The sequence below is a fragment of the Aedes albopictus genome, chromosome 1, assembly GCF_035046485.1.
Source record: "Aedes albopictus strain Foshan chromosome 1, AalbF5, whole genome shotgun sequence".
Lineage (NCBI taxonomy): Eukaryota > Metazoa > Arthropoda > Insecta > Diptera > Culicidae > Aedes > Aedes albopictus.
The window spans coordinates 303782432-303803363 of NC_085136.1; the positions used below are offsets into that span (position 1 = coordinate 303782432).

The window sequence follows — 20932 nt, forward strand, 5'->3', positions numbered from 1 at the left end:
ATTCGGAAAAACTCCTGATGAAATCCTCAAAGAAATTTTCAGAGAAACTTTAAGATGAACTTGAGGGGATTCTATGCAGGATTCTGGAGGAATTTCTAGAGGAGTCTTTGAAAATCCATGAAAGATTCCGTCGAAGAACTCTCGGAGAAATTTCTGGAATATTTATGAAGTAATTTATGGAAAAGTTTATGATCAAATCTGTCGACGAATTTCTGGAAGAATTTTATGACAAAGTCACTTGACAAACACAAAAGGAGTTTTTGACGGAATCCTTAGAGAAATAAATAGAGGAATTTTAGAAAAAAATATTGCAAACATTTCTAGTGAAAGTCCTGTAGGAATCATCAGAGGAAGTTCAGGAGAAATAATAGCAAAATTTTTGGTGGAATCCTTGTAGAATCCAGGAGGAATATTCGACATAATTCTAGAATCCAGGGAAAATCGGAGGAATTAAAACAAAATTTCCAGAAAAGTTGTAATAATCTGTACAATATTTCCAATATCCCAAAAATTTTCTGCAAAACTGTTGAGCATTCTAAAAATTCTTCAGTTTCTACGCTAAAAAAAAAAAAAACAAAACAAAAATCACAAATTGCTATCGACGATCAACCATTTTTCAAATACACGTGATGATTTCAAAACCGTGCTCCGAAAACAATTAAAGTAGAACAGTTTATGAATTACAGGTGGAAATCGAAGCTCGTCGTATTTGATAATATAGAAATTACTAAAGTTCGATTATCTTGCGACTTCAAATCTCTGAAAATGAATCAAAAGCTAAATAAAGTATTCTTCGATCATTTTAAAATATTTCTTACGTAAGAGTCAGCAAGGCTCGTTGGATAAATGTACGACTCGTGCTGAAAAAATCAACTTTTTGCAACTCGTTACATAAATAACTATTTCGATAGTGTTTATAATTTTTAAATTTTTAATAGTTTTTTTTTTTGTTTGTTTCTTATTTATTTTTGTCCCCCCCTCGTACCTGATGAGAGGTCTCGGACATAAAAGAATAATATTTGCATCGGCCTAAGTATTATAACTTATTTAGTAACGAGTTTGATATCATAGCAAATTCTGCTCTCCGATTACTATCAATAACATATTAACCCTTCAGGACGCGCGCTGTTGTAAAAAGTACAACACTACCAAAAAACCTCGCTTGTCGTATACAGCGCGAGCGCGGTGCAGTTTCGGTTGCTTGATGGCGCGCGTACTGAAAGGTTAATATCAAAATTGGTTATGGACATATTCTCCGAATTCACTGTTATTGAAACTAACAAAACAAGTTATTGAAATGGTTTTCCAGGAACATTTTTTTGTTAGGGAATTTGTTATTTTGCCGCTTATGACAGACAAGTTTATAACACAATATGTTATGGTAATAACTTGAAAATAATCGATTTTATTATTCAGTTAATGTGCCCAAATAACACAGCTCCTTATGCTGTTGTTATTCCCTTCTGCTCGGGAATGCTCAATAATTCTTTGAACACATGATTTAATTTGGATTGTGAAGAAATTAATCGACTTTTCGAATAAACTACCGTCAAATCATAATTTTTGATCATCCTATGTACCATAGTGTCACATAGAAAGTGTGCCGGGAATTTAATTCAGGTTGTGTCAGAAATAGACGTTATCTTGTCCACGTCATAATTCATAATTCGAGGGACAATTATTCAATCTTATTAATATTTTGGAAAAAAATCTAGTTCTTTCACAATATTCTTCATTTGATATGGAAGCTAACTTATAAATTAGTAAATGATACCAAATTGTCATGAGACATTAGACGAAGAGCAAGAATAAACTCGATCATTATTGGTCGGTGCTTAGAAAGATGGGAATTAGATAAAACGTTTCTGCAGGTTTTCAAAATTTAACATGGACAGACTCCATTTCACAAAAAGCGAAATTCCGGCTATAATCTATCAGAAATGACGCATCACGTTTACAATCAATCGAAGCCTACATCCTCCTTTGAAGGTCTAGGTCGTCATCCATCTGCGCTGCCCAAAGCTTCACAGCGCACTATGGGATCGAAAAGTCATAAATATTCGTGTCGCTTTTACGACGACTGGCCAATAAGTCTAAAGCGCGTTAGGGGCCTGTGCGGAAGTAAGGGAACCCGAACCAACCTCATCTTGAGTCAACTTCTGCTAATCACTGCAACAGGTTTTTAACTAAGGGCCAAGACGCAGAAAAAAAAATGATAAACAACAAGCAAAAATTCGGCGGTTCGTCTAGTTTTGAAAACCAGTTTACTGGGAAATGTAAATCGGCGCGTTGGAATTGGTTGACGTGCCATAGACAAGCAGTGCTAGATCGCCTTGGAATGCTTCTGCTTGTGGTATGTTCATAGGTAGAAGAAGAATACATTACAATGCCAGGTCTGTTTGTCTATGGATTTGGATACGTGCGATTCTTTGTTATTTAGCATAAGGTCGATCACGTTAAAGCAGGTCGGGAAATTAGTTTTGAAGCCACTTTTTTTTTAGATGAATGGGATATGGACAGCCGGTGCCACCAGCAATTAATTTAACGTTCAGTTCTTTTGCTGAACCACCTCTAACGTTTCTGTTTATGTATTGCCTTTTCGAAAAAAAAAACTTACTGTTAAAATCTCTATATGAATTTCTGGCGGACTCAAAGGTCCGTGAAAGAAACAATGAAGGCATTTCGTATAAATTGCGAGTTGACTAATAAATATGACAAAAACATTACTAAGATTATCTCACAGATTTGAAGATCTCAACCAGCTTAATTTTATCGGAGATTTATTCAAGTTCTTCTTATTAGCTATCTGGCGTTACACTTCAACTGTGCGAGAGTCCGCTTCTATATCTGAGAACTACCTGTACCAGTGATCATTTTGCATTTGTATATCGTGTGGAGAGTGGAGATATACTCCTTGCCAGGCTCGATCGTTGATAGAAGTTCACGACTATTTGTAGACTAGTGTTATTAAATGGCTTCCACAGCAAAATACACATCAGATTTATAAATTAAAAACGCACCTCCTTGGTTTGAAGGTCTAGGCCATAATTTAGCTAAAACCCCCAAAAATTATACAATACTACGGCATCGTAAAGCTACAAATTAAAAACCTGCGGCACGTTTACAACACCGCGCAAAATTGAGGCATAGCTAACAGATCGCTACACGAGACTTTCAAGATCATCTGATCGGCGCTGAATGGAACTAACAATGCCTGCGTCGCACCCTTTTGGTTCTGTAAACCAGTTTATCAAAAATTTAAAATACTGCCGCCCTTGAATCAGCTGGAGCAAGCCACAACAGGTAGAGCCTTGCGTTGCACGTGTAATATGCATACACGTGTGGGACAACATGTTTTAAAGTTTGGTCAGTTTTACCCTATAGTTCAAGAGCGTGCATCGTTGGCACGTGGGAAATCGAATTTCGTTGAAGGATTGAGAATGGCGCCACCTATAAATGATACAGCTTTGTCGACCTCTGCGAAAGGAATACATTAACCAAGTAGGGAGTATGCATGAACAAATGCAGTAAATATTGTTCCTGTGGAGCGGATCTGGTGTGATGGTTAGAACACTTGACTATCACGCCGAGGACCTGGGGTTGAATCCCACTCCCGACAAACTCGCAAAATGTGAGTTCTTCCTTCGGAAGGGAAGTATAGCGTGGGTCCCGAGATGAACTAGCCTAGGGCTAAAAATCTCGTTAATACAGATACAAAAAAAATATTGTTCCATATTGTTATATTTAAAAGATTTTTCATCTGGGTAACTCTCGCTGAGACCGGCCCACTATTTACACCTTGTCTTCAAAAATGTTCAAGGTGCCGATTTTCTGAAAGTCCTTGTTAAAAAAGTAAGGAAAATGCATTTGGTTACTCAAATTGATGGACCCCCCGTTAGTTAGAGACACAACAGTTTTTGCAGACCCCTCGATTTTGGTCAAATGGTGGTTCATTTAAACCGGTATATAACTCAAAAGTTTCTCCAAAAACCACCTCAAAACAAATTGTTGTTGAAAAGAGGAAAGATAGAGATACTTTTTACAATAATAAAAAGTAGGGTCGGCCATATTGATTTTGTAAACGGCCGGCAACGGGCCCAGTGCGCAAAAGTGGCATGATTTACAAAACGGCAGATAACTTTTGAAAGAAGAAAAATACATCTCTAATTTTTTGATATGACATGTATAAATGTCTCAGCTTTCAATTGATGCAAAAATTTTGAAAATCGATGGTTGCCATCATGGTGAAAAAAAAATGTTTTGTATAAAAATCCAAGATGGCGGCCAAAATCAATATGGCCGACCCAACTTTTTATTATTGTAAATAGTAGCTCTACTGCCGTAATTCTGCAAAGTGACGTAAGCGACATTGATAGTTTTGGCCCATGTTTTGGTTATCATGCATAAAACTCTTGGTCATCCTCTAAGTTTCTTCCCATAGATGATAGATTACGACTAGATCTCGCATTTTAATACATCAGGCATACCACAGTTGTACTTTTACACCAGATGTTATATATAATATACCAAAAAATATTGACATTTTGAATGGCGCTTACGTAACTTTGCAGAATTACGGCAGTCTATCTTTCCTCTTTTTAACAACATTTTTTTTAGGTAGATTTGGAGAAACTTTCGAGTTATACCGGTTTAAATGAACCACCATTTGACCAAAATCGAGGGGTCTGCAAAAATTCTGGTGGCTCTAACTAACGGGGGGTCCATCAATTTGAGTGACCAAATGCATTTTCCTTACTTTTTTTAGCGAGGACGATCAGAAAATCGCCACCTTAAACATTTTTGAAGACAAGGTGTAAATAGTGGACCGGTCTCAGCGAGAATTGCCCATCTTACAGTTTTGTTCATAAAAATAGCAGTGAAAGCCGTTTTCCATACAAAATTATCAACTTTTAGCTTTATGCTAAACAATTTTATAGCAAAATTAAAAAATTTCCATGCACGCGGAGCAATCTATTCAATCTATTCTATTATTCATAATAATAGCAGTGTAAATAAATTGAAATGTAGCTTCCCCTTGAAGAAGTAAAAAATATTCGAAAATTTTAAAATCATTTAAAAACATTTGCTGAATTAAAAAAAAATAAACAAACGAAACTATTTTCTTGAACAATATCATAAACTTTTGGAGTGGCCCACACTTAAATGAAAAACAAAAATTTTGAAATATGCAAAGTCTTACCTCCTAAATCGGTTGTTTTGGACTCCCAGAAGCTACGTTCAAAATTTGAGCAAAATCGATTAAGCTTAAGGGGACGCTCAAAGTGCTTGAAGTTTGTATGGGAAAACGTGGCCAAATGTATGCAGAAATCTCAAGTTTACAATTTTTGCCGATAGGTGCCGCTGTAAGCGTTTAATGATAAAACCCTTTGATATCATTGTGGGTGACTATATGCCAAATGACTTTGTCGAAGACTGCAAAGTTATACGACACCTATTAAAAAAGTATTACGAAAAAATAATGAAACACTACAAATGCATATTAAAATATGACATTGAAGTGGAACATTACAAATGCGTAGTAAAATAGGGCATCATACTTGGACATAGGATAGTAGACGTATTTTGGCCCACCTTGAGAATTTTATTAATTTTACCATAAAATCTCCACAAAATCTAAGCAAATTATTATTGGAATCTTGGCAAAATATTATTTGAACTAAAAAATATGAAACTTTGCTTCGAAGACCGCAAAACGATTGAATGCATGTGGAAAAAGTTATTGATTTATTACCGATTAGTGATCCAACGAGCGACTTTTTGTTTTGTTTTATCAGCAGCACTGCTGCTGCAGTTGTTGCATGGGGTGGCGGGAGGCATCACCACCCCCAGAAATAGCAGCAAACAAGGCAGCAGTTACAGTGCTGCTAATAAAACAACACAAAAAGCCGTTCGTTGGAACACTAATCGGTAATAAATCAATAACTTTTTCCACATGCATTCAATCGTTTTGCGGTCTTCGAAGCAAAGTTTCATAAATGATTTTTCTACAATAAGCATGGATCGATTTGAATTAAGGCGACAAGGGACGACCTCTGGGATTTTTTATCTGAAAGTGTAACATTTCCCATAGTAAATCCTATGAAAACTTTGAACCGCTTGCGCTAAATTATAGTTTCACCGACTGCGCTGAAATTTTGCACAGTTCATATGGGACCTAAATGGAATCAAAAAAGTCGACTGGAGCGAGAATTTGATGTTTGTCCCATACTAATGATCATGCTGAGGGTGACGCGTCGGTCTAGGATTTTTTCGTAATGGAAATTTACTTGACCTCCTAAGGCATACAGTATCTTCGAGCCTGTCACACGATATACATCTGCTAAATGGTCATTGGCAAAGGAAGGTCTCAGCTGATAATTGGGGAAGTGTTCATAGAACACTAATCTGATAAGCTGGCTTTGTCTTAGCTTGGAAGTATGTCAATTGTGTGATCAACTCGTCAAGCTTTTGTTCTCTTTCGTATTTTAAGGCTTCAACCGTTTCACACCTATTAGTCGAACCCAACGTTCACCAGGTTTCCAAAAAAGCCTTGATTTGATATATCGGTTACTTTGTTTTGATTCACTTTCATAATTTCAGCCGGTTCTGTGACACCGCAGGTATTTTCAAACACTAACGGTAATGTCAAATACAGTTCGAGCTTTTTTTTTTGTTTTTATTATCGTGTATTTAAACTTAAATACTAATTCTACACTTGTTACTCATTGTTCATCAAATTTGTTCACTTGTATGTACATTTGACAATTACTGGTGGAACACCAGGAACCGATTTTGGAATACTACCGGTAGTGTATAATGTGACCTGATGCTATTTACTTGCATACCATTCAGCAGGTTATCGGAAGAGCTTGGATTTGATGTGCCACGTGGGTGTGGTTCCTTTGAATATTTGATCACTTCCGGCGGGACACAAGGAATCGGTTCCGGAACATTATCGGTTCAGATAAGGTCTGAAACTATTTTCCTGCTTACTATTCAACTGATTATCGTAAAAGTCGCTATTTGATGTGTCGCATGCATGGGTTTGGTTCACTTTTTTCAATTGGCCACTTCCAGTGGGACATGCGGAGCCGGTTCCGATATGGTATGAAACTGTTTTCTTGCTTACCGTTCATTAGGTTATCGAAAATGCCGCGGTTTGATGTGTCGCATGCATGGGTTTGTAACATCTTCATATCTGGCCCCTTCCTGAGGTACCGGTCCGGATTACCTAAATGGCCATAACTCCGGAACGGCTGAACCGATCCGAACCATTTTCAACAGGAAACAATGGGACCAGATTCCGCGTCGAATGAATCGTCGGTCATTAAAATCGGTTGAGATTTACTGCCAAAAAGTGACGTGAGTTTATTTTGTACACACACATACACACACATACACGCATACACACACATACATCACCTCAATCCATCGAGCTGAGTTGATTAGTATATGTGACTTGACCCTCCGGGCCTTCTATAAAAATGTCATTTTTGGAGTGAACATATAGCCTTTCCAGTACACTTGGTGTACGAGAAAGGCAAAAAAGTTGCCTATCCCAAACATTTTGGCCACCCCCCGTATACTCATGTGATTTTTCAGTATTTTTGCGCTTTCATTCTTGTAAAAAAGATCTTCTGTGAAATTTTTTTTTTCGCTCTCCTGGATATTCCAAAATTGCTCATATGGTTGTTTCGACATATCAGCACTTGGGGGATTTATTAAGAAAGTCTTCCGTGAATATTTATGCAAATTCTCTCAACATTATCTTCAGATAGTTTTCCAGGGATTCCCTTTCAAAATCTCTCGGGATTCCTTTTGCAGCTCTTCCAAAGATTTCTTTATAAAAAATCCCGAAATCTAATTTAGAAAATCTTACATGGATTTCTTCTGAAATTACTCCATGGATTCCTTTCGAAAATCGAATTATTTTCAGAAAATCTGCCTAGAATTGTTTCTGAAATTCCTAAAGTTTTTTTAATCACCCAATTTTTTTTCAGAAACTCCTTTAGTAATTACTCCAGGGATTTCTTAAGGAAAGCTTCCTCGGCTATCTACAGAATCTCATCCATAGATTAAAAAATACTTTCGAGAATTCTTCTGGAATATCCACCTTTTGAAAAATCTGGAACAACAGCCTTCCAAGGATTTTTTTCAAACATTTTGCAAGGGTGGGTTTAAGAAAATTTAGCATGGATTGCATCAGAAATTCTTCCAGGATTTTTTTTTCAGAAATTCCTCTAGAAGTTTCTCCAAGGATTTCCGAAATCCTTCAGTTGATTCGATTGAAAAATCTTCCCAGAATTCCTTCCGAAATTTATCCAGCAGTTGCTTCGGAAAATAAGAAATTCAGATTTTCTCAGAAGTTACTGCAAAGAATCCTTTAGAAAATCTTCCAAAAACTCCATTAGAAATTCCTTTGGAAATTCCTCCAAAGTTTCTTTCAATAGTTCTTTCGCAGATTCCTTCATTAATTACTCTGGGATTTCCTTTAATAAATTAAACTTTTTGGTATGGGGGAAAATAGCTGGTAAAAAATAGCAACTTATTCAGTAGAAATGCTTACAGGTATTATTTGAGCAATTCTTTCAGGGATTCCTTCAGACTTTCTTTTAAGAATTCCTTTAGAAATTTCTGCAAGAAATCTTTCATAAAAAAAAATTCCAAAGTTTATGTTGGAAGTACTTTAAACTGTTCTTTCAGAATGTTTTCAGATATTCTTTCATAAAATTGCCGAAGAATTTCTTCATTAATTTTTTAATAATATATTTTTGAAAAAAAAAAATTCCAGCGATTTTTTTTTGGAATTCGCCCAGAAATATTGTTAGGAATTCATACAGTTATTCCTTCACGAGCTCCACCCGTGATTCCTGCAAGAATATTCTTCCAGAGTTTTTCGTAGAAAATCATACTGAAAATTTCTTTTTTCATTGTTTTCCCATGTGTTTCTCCATGCATGCATTCGTGGATTTACCTGGAATCAAATTCAAAGCTTTCTCCAGGACAAAATTCTCAGGACATTCAACCAAGGGTTTCTCAAGGTTTATTCTTTAGGGATTTCACCTACGATTTATTCAGGAATATCCCCAGGATCCATATGTGCCTGCACCAGTTTTCAAAAATTATTCCAGGGATTTAAACGGTGACCCTAGTAGCAACTCTTTGCACAGTGAATCATTTAGAAGCTACTTCAAGTATTTCTCTAGAGATTCCTATTACAATTGTTCTCTTCCTAGGGTTCCTTCAGAAAATTGCTCAGAAAATTTCTACACTGAAACCTCCATTTATTTTTATTTATTTATTTATTGCTGCAAAAATACGTAACGTAAGATATTCATCTTTTTTATGTTACATTGAATATTTCTAGTGGAACGAAGCGCCGTTAGCTCGTGCTTTACTTGAACATTTTTGTATTACTTATCCTACATTATTTAACTTATTTAAAATACTCTTTACATCCTCTCTTAAAAGCTATAATAGATTGTTCATTTGCGAGATATGCGGGCAATGTATTCCAGTGTATTACACCTCGCACAAAAAAGGAATTTCCGTACTTAGCCGTACGATAGCGTGGTAAAATATACTTTTTACAACGACTACTTCTCGCTGGTTGTAACTTACTGTGTAGATAGTCGGGTAGGTAGGATCATTTTAGGTAAAATCTATTTAGGTCCCTCCATTTAGGTATTGTTATCTACATGGAATTTGATTGAGTTCAGAGTAGTTGGAGTACTCAAGATTACAGATTAAGTTGGTTTACGGGAAAAAAGTAGAAATAAGAGTTAAGGAACGTTTACGGAGTGTTTAACGGCTAAAAGTTTAAGAGTATCCGAGAACTCCCTGGAGTTTATGCCGTCTGATCTACAAGCGTAGTCAGTAATCTATTGGAGCATTATGAATTAAATTTATGCTTGCTCAACCTCATGTTGCTATGTGTTGTCAAGTGATGAGTTTGTTGTCAGTTTGAGGATCTCCATGAACTTCCTTGAGTATAGGTCATCGGATCTACTAGCGTATTTGGTTGTCTCTAAGAGATTTACAACTAAGGTTCATACTCACACAACCTCTGGTAACTGTGATCTATCAAGTTTTGAGTTCGAAGAATCTTTAAGGGTATCCAAGAACCCCCTTGAGTATAGGTCATCGAATCTACGAGGCGTAAACACTAAAACGTCCTGAAACGCCTTGGAACGCTTTGAAACGCCTCTTGAAATCCTATAAAACTTCCGCGAAATTCACCTGAGAGCCTCTGAACCCCTGTGCAACCCCCTGAAATGCTCTGAAATGCCCTGAAACGCATACAAACGCCTTGTAACACTTTGTAACGCCGAAATTTAACCTTCGTGAAATTTACCTGAGAGCTTAAGAGCTCCCTCAAACTCACCGGAAACCTCCTTAAATGCCCTGAAACGTATTGAAACGCCTCTGAAACCTTTTCAAAACCTGCCTGAAAGTCACCTGAGAGCCTCTGAAGCCCTCTAAAACCCCTGTGAAACCTCCTGAAACACCTTGAAATGCTTTAAAACGCCTTGAAACGCTTTGAAACGCCTCTGAAACCCTTATGAAACCTACGAGAAATTCACCTGCGATTCTGTGAAACCCCCTAAATGCCTTCTGAAACATCCTGGGACGCCCTGAAACGTGTTAAAATGCCATGAAACGCCTTGAAACGCTACGCTTTGAAACGCCTCTTAAACCCCTATAAAACCTCCGTGAAATTCACCTGAGAGCGTCTGAAGCCCCCTAAATTCATGTGAAACCTGCTGAAATGCTCGGAAACACCCTGAAACGCATTGAAATGTCTTGAAACGCTTTGAAACGCCTCTGAAACCTCCATTTAACCTCCGTGAAATTCCCCTGCGAGCCTCTGAAGCCCCCTTAAGGCCTCCCAAACCTCCTGAAACGCCATGAAACACATTAAAACACCTTAAAACGCCTTGAAACGCTTTGAAACGCCTTGAAACGTTTTGAAACGCCTCCAAAACCCCTTTAAAACCTCCGTGAAATTCACCTGAGAGCCTCTGAAGCCCCCTGAAACCCGTGTGAAAGCATCTGAAGCGCATTGAAACGTCTCTGAAATCCCTATAAAACCTCCGTTATGATTACATGAGATCCTCTGAAGCCACCTGAAACGCATTGAAACGCGTTGAAACGCATTGAACTGCTTTGAAACGCCTCTGAAGCTTCCGTGAAATTCACCATCGAGCCTCTTGAGCTTCCTCAAATTCAACGGAAGCCTTCTGAAATGCCCTGAGACGCCCTGAAACGCATTGAAACGCTTTGAAATGCCTCTGAAACCCCCATGAAACCTCCGTGAAATTTACCTGCGAGCCTCTAAAGCCCCTCTTCAGCCCCCCTTAAACCTCCTGAAATGCCTTGGAACGCATTAAAACGCCCTGAAACGTCTTGAAACGCCTTGAAACGCTTTGAAACGCTTTGAAATGCCTCAAAAACCCTATTAAACCTCTGGCAAATTCACCTGCGACCCTCTGAAGGCACCCTTAAACCCCCTGAAACCTCCTAAAATACTCTGAAACGCCCTGAAACGTATTGAAACACCTTAAAACACTTTGAAACGCCTCTGAAACCCCCATGAAACATCCGTGAAACTCACCAGAGAGTTTCTAAAGCCACACAAAACCTCTCTAACACCTCCTGAAACGCCTTGAAACACCTTTGAAACACAAATGAAATCCATGTGAAACGCACTTGAAAGCCTCTGAAGCCCCCTAAAGTACCTCTGAAACCTCTTGGATTTCCCTGAAACGCCTTGAAACGCTTTGAAACGTTTCTAAAACTCCCGTGAAGTTCACCTAAAAGCATATGAAGCCCCCTAAAAGCCTTTTGAAACCTACTGAAACGCTCTGAAACTCCTGGAAACGGCTCTGCCCCCCCCCCCCCTCCCTAAAAACTCCTTTGAAATCCTTCTGGCCATCTCCCCTTTTACATCTGAAAGCCTTGATTCTCTCCCCATTGCATCTGCAAGCCACTTGCGCTTCTCAAACTTCTTTGCAACCTTGAAATCCATTTAGGTAATGAACTGAAACCATTTAGGTAAAAATTCTATTTAGGCAGTCCCGACTCGTTACCTTAATGGAGGTTTGGGTGTACAGGGATTCTTCGCAATTCCTATTTTAGATATACTTTCTTCCTAAGATTTCTCCAGAAATTTCGCAAGGGTTTCTTTAAGAATACTTTAGTTTAGATTGGTTAGGATAAGACATTCCTCTTGAATCAATTTATATTCAGAAATCTCCTTCAGATTTTTTTTCAATGATTCTCTGCAAAACATCTTCGGATTTCAAAAAAAGTTTATCCGTAGATTCAGAAATCCCTCAGGGGATTCTTTCGGAAAATCTTCCAAGAATTCTTTCAGAAATGTCTCTGTTGATTCCTTTGGAAAATAAAAAAATCATAATTTCTTCATAAATTTCTTCAAGAAGTCCCTTCGAAAATCTTCCAAAGATTACTTTAAAAATTTCTCCAAAGCTTCTCTTAAAAATTTCTTCCAGGAATTCCTTAAGAAAATACTCCAGAGATAAATTAAGGTATTCCTTAAGTTTACTTCATAAATGCCTTAAAAGGTTTCTTAAGAAATACTCCCAAAAATGGCTGCAAAAATTTCTGCAAAGATTTTCTCACAAAATCATGGATCTCTTCGCAATTTTTTTCTAAGGATGCCTTAAGGCATTCCTCAGAGATTCTTTTTGAAATTACTCCTGAAATTCCTGATAGGAAATTTTCAAAATATTGTTTTAAATATCCCTCCTGTGACTCATTCAGATATTCTTCTAAGAAGTGGTTCAGAATTTCTGCAAGGCATCCTTTAGAAAATCTGCCAAAAATGTTCATGAAAGTTCTTCCAAGTCTTCCTGCAGTCTTCTTGCAGTATTCTTTCAGAAAATTATCCAAAGATTCCTTCATTATTTCTTCAATGGATTTTTTTTTCGGAAATTCTTTCAGGTTTTTTTTTTTGAAAATTCATGCAGAGATAGTTTGGGAATTCACACGGCCATTCCTTCACGAACTCCTCCAGTGAATTCTACAGTAAAATTTCTAGATAACTTATTAACTCATACAGAGAATTCATTTTGTTATTATTTTGTAGGTCGCGTAAATGAGAGCTCCATACAAAATTTAGGATTTTTTCACAATTTCTCAAAAGATTTCTACACAAAATCATGTATTTCTATCATTCTTCTTCCAGAGAATCTTTCACGGGTTCCACCAGAAACTTACTCTAGGAATTCCTTTTAGATATTTTTTTTCAGATTTTTCAGATATTCCTTCCGAAATTTTTGCAGGGATTTCGTAAGTAATGTTTCCTATGCTTTTTTCGTTTCATTCTCCAAAACTATTCCTTCTGTAGAAATTCTAACAAAGCAAACCTTTTGTCATTATTTGTCCAGGTATTCTCCAGATATTTTCCAGAGATTCCTTCTAACTTTCTTTTTTTTTCTTTTTTTATCTGTATTAACGAGATTTTTAGCCCTAGGCTAGTTTATCTCGGGCTCAAATTTTCTTAAAATATTCTCAAGAGATTCCGAATTTTTTTTCCACAAATTTCTCCATCGATTTTTTCAGGAATTTCCCCAGAATTTCTTCATATGTCTCTGCGGTATTTTTCAAGATTTTTCCAGGGATTTCTTCAGAAATCATAGTAGAGATTCCTTCAGAAATAAAGAAGTGAATCTTTTGAAAACCACTCCAGGGACATCTTCTCAAATTTCTCCTGAGATTCCTTTAGTTCTAAGCGTTTTTTTGTGAAATTCATCTTAAGATTTTAACAGAATTTCTAGGAATTCTTATAAAAAAATGCTCTAGGGACTATTTCAAAAACTCTTACATGAATTCCTCTAGAAAATCTTTCACAAACTTCTAGAGAGATTCATACAGAAATTTCTTCAGTGGTTACTTCAGAAATATCTGATGGAGTTTTTTCAGAGATTCCTACAGGATTTTTTTTTTCTGAATATACCTCCAGAGATTTTTTAGAAAGGCAATTTCTGCGATGAAACAAAGGTGCTACAGTAGATCAAAATCGAGTGAGACAGTTTATCAAATGTAAAAGTTTCTTCAAAAATTCTTTCGATTATCCTGAACTCTCCAAGAACTTTATTCATTTATTTTCGGAAATTCTTCAGTAAATTACTGTAAATACAACAAATTAATTATCCCCGGGTTAAAAATCTCATTGATAAAGATAAAAAAAAATCATTGTTTTTACTGATGACAACATCGTCTGGCATAACATGGCGCTTCATCGGATTCTCATAGCACACTGAATTCAGACTGACCATGATAAATTTCTTCAGACTGCGCAAGCAAACGTGTGGACTTCTAAGTAAGTGTGTAATTAGTTGGGCACTTGATGTTCCGCTCGTTCGAGCGGCAATTTCCCACTTGGCTAACACCGTTCAATATGTACTCAATGTCAGGTGGTCTAATATTTTTTTTCTCCAAACCTTCCCCCGTTGCGTTGTATGCCTTGTGGTGATAATGGCGGCCTTCCTGATACGCAGCATGGCACCATCCTACGTACTCTCCCTCCAACAGAGAGGCCCTCTCGACAAGTGTGCTGGGTACCTTGGCTCACATTTGTTGGCCACGGTTCTTTTGACCAAAAGCGTGGATCATAGGTCAACCCGCCGCCGTGGCAGGTGAGTACCATCCACATTGAAGGCGTACACGCGCGAGCGCGCGCGGTTCAATTGAAATGTTACGCTGAGTTTTACACCATTATGCTCACTATTGCCCACCAGTCAGCAGGGGGTCACCAAATACTTGATCAATAAACAATAAGAGCTCACTTGCGTCCGTTTGCTTTGCCTTTTTTCGGACTAGTCGTGCGACGCAGAAAATGGTTACAACAGAAGAGTCCTATTGTGGGGGAGAGCGAGATGATTTTTTCACCGCATAAAATATTTTATGCAATTCAGTATCATAATTTACATTTTATGTAACTCATTTTGATATCATAATGGCCAATTTTTCCGAACTGGCTCATTATGCAACTGAAATGAGTTGCATAATGAAAAATAGTTGTATAATGTTCATAATGCAACTCATTTGAGTTGCATTATGAACATTATGCAACTCAAATGGGTTGCATTATGAAAAAAATCATTGCATAAAATTTTGTATGGAACTCGTTGCAAAACTCGATTTTTTCAGCACTCTTCGTATTTATCCAACTCGGCAAGCCTCGTTGGATAAATGTACGACTCGTGCTGAAAAAATCAACTTTTTGCCATTCGTTACATGCAATTCAGTATCATAATATCAAATTTAAACTACTCATTTCAGTATCATAATGACCTATTTTTCCGTGCCGGTTCATTGTGCAACTAAATTGAGCTGCATAATAAAAAAAGTTGCATAATGTTCATAATGCAACCCATTTGAGTTGCATTATGAACATTTTACAACTCGAACGGGTTGCATAATGAAAAATATCATTGCATAAAATGTTGTATGGAACTCGTTGCATAATTTGATTTTTCAGCACTCTTCGTATTTATGTACGACTCGTGCTGAAAAAATTAGCTTTTTGCATCTCGTTACATAAATAACTATTTAAATGTGTTTCGTAATAACATTCCCTGGAAAAACGTTTTCCGGAATCTACCTTTTCTGAAAAGCTATTTCAAATACATCCCAACAAACATTATCGCTGTACAACAGATGAATAAGCCGCACTTAAGCTAGATTTTGAAAATTTTGGCTGAATAAGCTGTTATTCAGCTCTCATTGTTACTTGGGATATAAAAACGAGGAATATGAGTTTTCAGTTTGTAGAATTGCCCTCCAAGAAGTGATTGTTCATTTCACCTAAGTGGAGCATTTTTAGCCCCATTCCCCTTAATGTATATTGTTGACGACACGTCGAGAAAAATTAGATAACTCACCTTCGAGATTCGATTTTTCACGTTGGTGCACAGCGTTTCGCACCGATCCCAGGCAACCGAGGTTTCGAACGATTCCGCAACCACACTGAACTCCAGTGCCAAGTCCTACGGAACAAGCGAGCAAGCAAACAGAACAAATAGAATTTCAATTAGCATTTAGTTGACGGTGTGGTTCATGCCTCTCGGCCTTGCCCCGGGCTGAAGGCACGCTCGCGCGCGCAAAAAATAAAAACGAGCTGATGATCAACATCGAGTGCACTTCGATCCTCGTCAGTTTGTTTCACCGATCGCCACCCGTTTCGCGTGGTCAAGTGAAAGCAAATATTGAGCAAAGTACTCTCATCGTCCGCAGCGGCGCGGGAAATGTTTACCGCGTGTCCGGTGAGTCTACTGCGCCACCGCACACTATCGATCGGACCACTTGAGAAACGTGTGACGAGTTTAGCGATGACAAACCGTAGGAATTTGCGTGACTTAGATCTGGCTGATCGATTCTTTACTCACCCTGATGTAAGCGATCACGAAGGTCAAGATGTAGCCCTTTTCGCCGTTTGTGCTGCCAGCAGAGAATCCTCCGTGCTTGGCAGCAATGGCAAAGATCTTCTGCTCGTGCAGTTTGACGTCTTTGGCGGTGCCTTCGAATACCAGGGTGGTGATCGCGATCTTCTCCATATCCATGCCTTTCACTCCGGTGATGTACGCCTTCTGCAGGGCACTCGAAATGCTCGATAAAACTCCGCCAGCGGGTTTTAGAGCCTGACCAAAAGCGAACTGCTCATTGTCGATCAGTCGGATACTGGCAGGTTGCAGTCGCTGTTTGGCCACCTCTCTCAAGAACCGCACTCCTGACCCAAAGTCTGGAAACACCAGCGATCCGTACTTTTTCGTCTCCGGTAGAGGCCGAATCTTCACGACCACCTCCGTCACCACTCCTAGCGTACCCTCAGATCCCAGGATGATGTGATTGAAATCCGGTCCACAGGATATCCGAGGAACCGCAACACTTTTCTCCAGAACGCCCTTAACCGTCACCATTTTGACCTTCACCACGATGTCCTCGATGTTTCCGTACAAATTCTTCTTCATTCCTGACGCCCTCGTAGCCACCCAACCTCCCAAGCTCGAGAACTCAAAGCTGTCCGGCTCGTGTCCCATAGTGAAGCCCAACTTCCGCACTTCCCTCTCCAAATCCTGTCCGATAACACCCGATTCAAAGCACGCAACCAGATTTTCCTTGTCAATCCAGAGCATCCGGTTCATCTGACTAGTGTCCAATAGGGCAATCGACCTCCTCTCATCTTCCGGGCAAGAGGCAGACCCCGATACGGAAGTACCACCACCATACGGAATCACCACGACGTCATTCTCGGTGGCAGCCTGCACCACCTGAACGACCTGATCGTGACTGAGCGGGAACACCACCGTATCCGGGATCCTCTTAATCTGACCCGTTCGTAGCGCGTGAATATCGTGCAGGGCCTGTCCGTGACTTCGAATCAACCGATCTTCTCCGTTCTGGGTGAACTCGATTCCATGTTGTGCCAGATTGGCCAGAAACTCCCGGCACGGTACCGGTTCCGGGTAGGTCTGAGGTAGCGGGACGCCGACGTTCTTCCGAGTTAGGTCCACGTTGAGGATCTTCACGACGTAATCTTTGAAGTACGGAAGGGAAACGGAGCCTCCGATGGGGTAACTGGAATGGCGAAAAGGGGGAAATTAGTAATTCAATTTGGGTCCCGGCAATGTGTGTGACTAACCGATCGCCGGTAAACACCAGGAGGTCATTCTCATACTCGAAGCGGGAATCTCGGTAACCCCAGCCGTTCCATTTGAGCAGTTGCTGACTGTAAGGGAGAAGGTCAAGAAAGACAATGGTTAGAAATGCAACAGGTATCGATTGATTACAATTTCTAATTAATTATTGCCACAGAGAACAGACGTCCAAGCTCATGTAGTGCAGTTGTGTAAAGCATTGCAACGGTTGTTTTGAAATAACTGGGAATGTGGCCATCGCGCGGCGCTGTCAAATTTCGAATCGGGGTACAAATTTGCCGTTGTTTTACCTTTTGGCGCTAGTGTCACCAAGTGTGCACCCTACTATAGTTCCACCAAGAGAATGTGTTGGTTTTACTTGGAAAACAATAATTTATTTTTTGTTCAACTTGTTTCTTATTGAAAAAGATGAAGCTAATTTTCAATGTGTTGCTCAAATTTTGTTGCTGGATGAGTGAAATAATCATAAACAGCTTGTTATTTAGGCAAATACAGCTCAGAATCTGAGTAGGAAAATTTAAAGGTGCGCTAGTGAAATATTTCTTCAGAAAGCGCCATCCTGGTGTCGAAACAAGTTTTTGAGTGGGAAAGTCACCGTCGATGTCGCTACTGAGCTTGTTTTTTCTTTACACAAGATTTTCAAGCAATTTTGTTCGAGCATGTTCGTCTGTTCTCTGTGTTATTGCATGGAAAGTCAATAACAATGGGTATTTTGTTTCGCCGATTTGTTCGGGTGGTTGTTTCGTAACGAAAGGTTATTATTGGGTTTTGCCTTGTTACAATGTGGAGGTGCATTATTAATCCCTTGTTTCACCGTCTATAGACGTATGAGTTTTTTTTTTTTTTTATAAACTTGTCTTTATTTGAGTACAACTTTAAAGCTAACAATATTTACAATTCAAACCTAAAATTATCTACATTAATGCTTGCCTCAGTCGTATTGCATATGAAGAATACAAATTTTGCAAAGATAAGTTTAATTTCTTTTGCCTCTCTGGATGGTATTCCTCGAAGTTCAGGAAACAAAAAATATTCCGGTTTCTTCCGGCTTAATAAAGGCCGAATGAGTGCAATTTTAGACATGGCGAAAATCCAGACGGGCTTGGATATCTGACATTCAAAGATCCGGTGTTTCACTGTATCGATTACTCCTGGACAAATATGGCAATTTGGAGAAGTTCGTCGATGTTGCTTGAACAGCATTTCGTTGGTAGCTATCTTTCCATGAATTGCTGTATACCATACAGATTGCTGTGCAGAACTAAGCCGGCGGTCCAACACGTTTTTAAAGATGATACTCCACTGCCGGTTCCCACTAAGCACTGGAGGATCCCTTTCTTCTTGCAGTAGTTCATTGTAGATGACAGAAGAACTGTGATGCAGTAGAGCCCGTTCTGAAAGTGTAGCCACTTCTAATGCGAAAACCTTCACCTGTGGATAAGCAGCGGGTATCTGCAGGACATTATCAGTATTTAAACAGCTTCTTAGAAATGGCAGGTCGTATAGATGTTGAAGAATCCTGTTCACGAGCAGGGAAACCGCTTTCAATCCTGGGCTATGGAGATTCAAACCTCCTCGAATCTTAGGAAGAAATAGTGTTTCCAAGGGAATCGGGGTTTTCCCACCGATCCAAAGAAAGTTTCGATATTCTTTCAAAATTTGGGTTTCAAATTTTTTTGGCAGCGGAAGAGTTGATGCAGTATACCAAAGTTTGGACGACACAAAGGTATTTATCAAAATGACTTTTTGGATTAGATTCAATGACCGTGCCCTTCCCATCCAAAGCCGCCATTTCATGTTTTTAATGACATGTGTCCATGTTCGGTCCATGGTCTCTTTAGTTTTGACAGAAAAGTGAATTCCTAGAATTTTGAGAGAACTGGTGACGTTTAGCCACGGGACAGAGTCATGAGCTGGGATGTCTCCTATTTTTAGTGCGAAGGTTTTCATAAGGTTTAGAACTGCTCCTGCCACTGCTCTATATTCAGCAATGATACGCACGATTTGCTGCAAAACTTGATAGTCAGGAACAAATATACTGATGTCGTCGGCATAAACGTTCAGGGTATCCCCAGCCAATCCAGAAGAAACTATCTTGTCTATTAAAGGTTGCATATACAACACGAACAGGAACATGCTTAATGGGTCTCCCTGTCTCACCGATCGGCTTATGTGAAGGGGCCTTGATAGTTTACCGTTGATAAGCAGTTTTGAGCAGGAATTTCGCATGATACGTTGAATTAATTCTATTATTCGCCCGTTGAAATTCATATGCTGCATAGTTTGGAAAAGGAAACTGTGTTTAACCCTGTCAAATGCGTGGTCTAGGTCAAAAGAGACCAACAACGAAGGTTGCCTCGAATGTTTAAGCGAAGCGATTTTGTCTAATATTTTCCCTGTAGCTTGGAATATGTTGCTTTGTGGTTTTGAACACTTCTGGTGCTTTGAGAGAACCAAGTCCATCAACGGTGTCATTCTTCGTTTTAGAATCCTAGTGAGAATTTTGTAGTCAAAATTCAAAAGCGTTATGGGACGATAACCTTCTATTGTTTTACAGCTGCCTTTCTTCTTAACCAGGACAACAACACCGTTCATCATTTTCGATTCCATGTTTGGATTTTGCAAGAAGTCGTTTAAGACCAGAGTAAACTCGTTCTGTATTACGTTCCAGCATTTCACGTAGAACTCCTTGGGTAGCCCGTCTTCTCCTGGCGATTTTCGCGAACAACTGTTTCGTATACTCTGGAAGATTTCCTCGCACTCGATTGGATCCATTAGTTTTTCATTAGCATTGTTGTTGTCGGGAATACGTAGTGATGGTATAAAGTTGTTCGTTGCATTTGTTTGATTGTTTTCTTGAAACAGGTCTTCGAAATATGACACAACCGTCTGTTCAATTTGAGCACCGTCATTAATCACATTGTTCCCACTTTCCAACTCACGAATTATAGTTCGTGAACGGTTGCAATGCTTCTCCGACAAGTGATACAGTGAAGTCGGTTCACCTTGTAAATAAGTTTCGTTCAGCTGGCGCCATTTGTTGGTCGATTCACGCTGTTTTAAAAGCATGATGCTCTTAATACGGTTGATTCGGGATAACTGTGAAGGATCGTTGACATAAAGTTGATATGCTCTAGCTAGCTCGCCATCTAGCAGGTTCATTGTATTTCGGGTATCTTGGAGTAATATGGAGGTTCTCCATCGAAGAAAGGAAGAAATTTTGGGTTTGGCAAAATCTATCCACCATGACG

General features: G+C 38.9%; 1 protein-coding gene across 1 annotated transcript in view; it reads right to left on the bottom strand.

Moving 5' to 3' along the window:
* Positions 1–20932, bottom strand: part of LOC115263411 (alkyldihydroxyacetonephosphate synthase) — a 72807-nt gene that overhangs the window by 22648 nt on the left and 29227 nt on the right. Inside the window, exons 2-4 of the mRNA XM_029866698.2 lie at positions 17666–17752; positions 16413–17601; positions 15909–16013 (exon numbers count right to left, since the gene is read on the bottom strand). Coding sequence (XP_029722558.2) covers positions 15909–16013; positions 16413–17601; positions 17666–17752 — 1381 coding nt within the window. The remainder of the gene's footprint in view (positions 1–15908; positions 16014–16412; positions 17602–17665; positions 17753–20932) is intronic.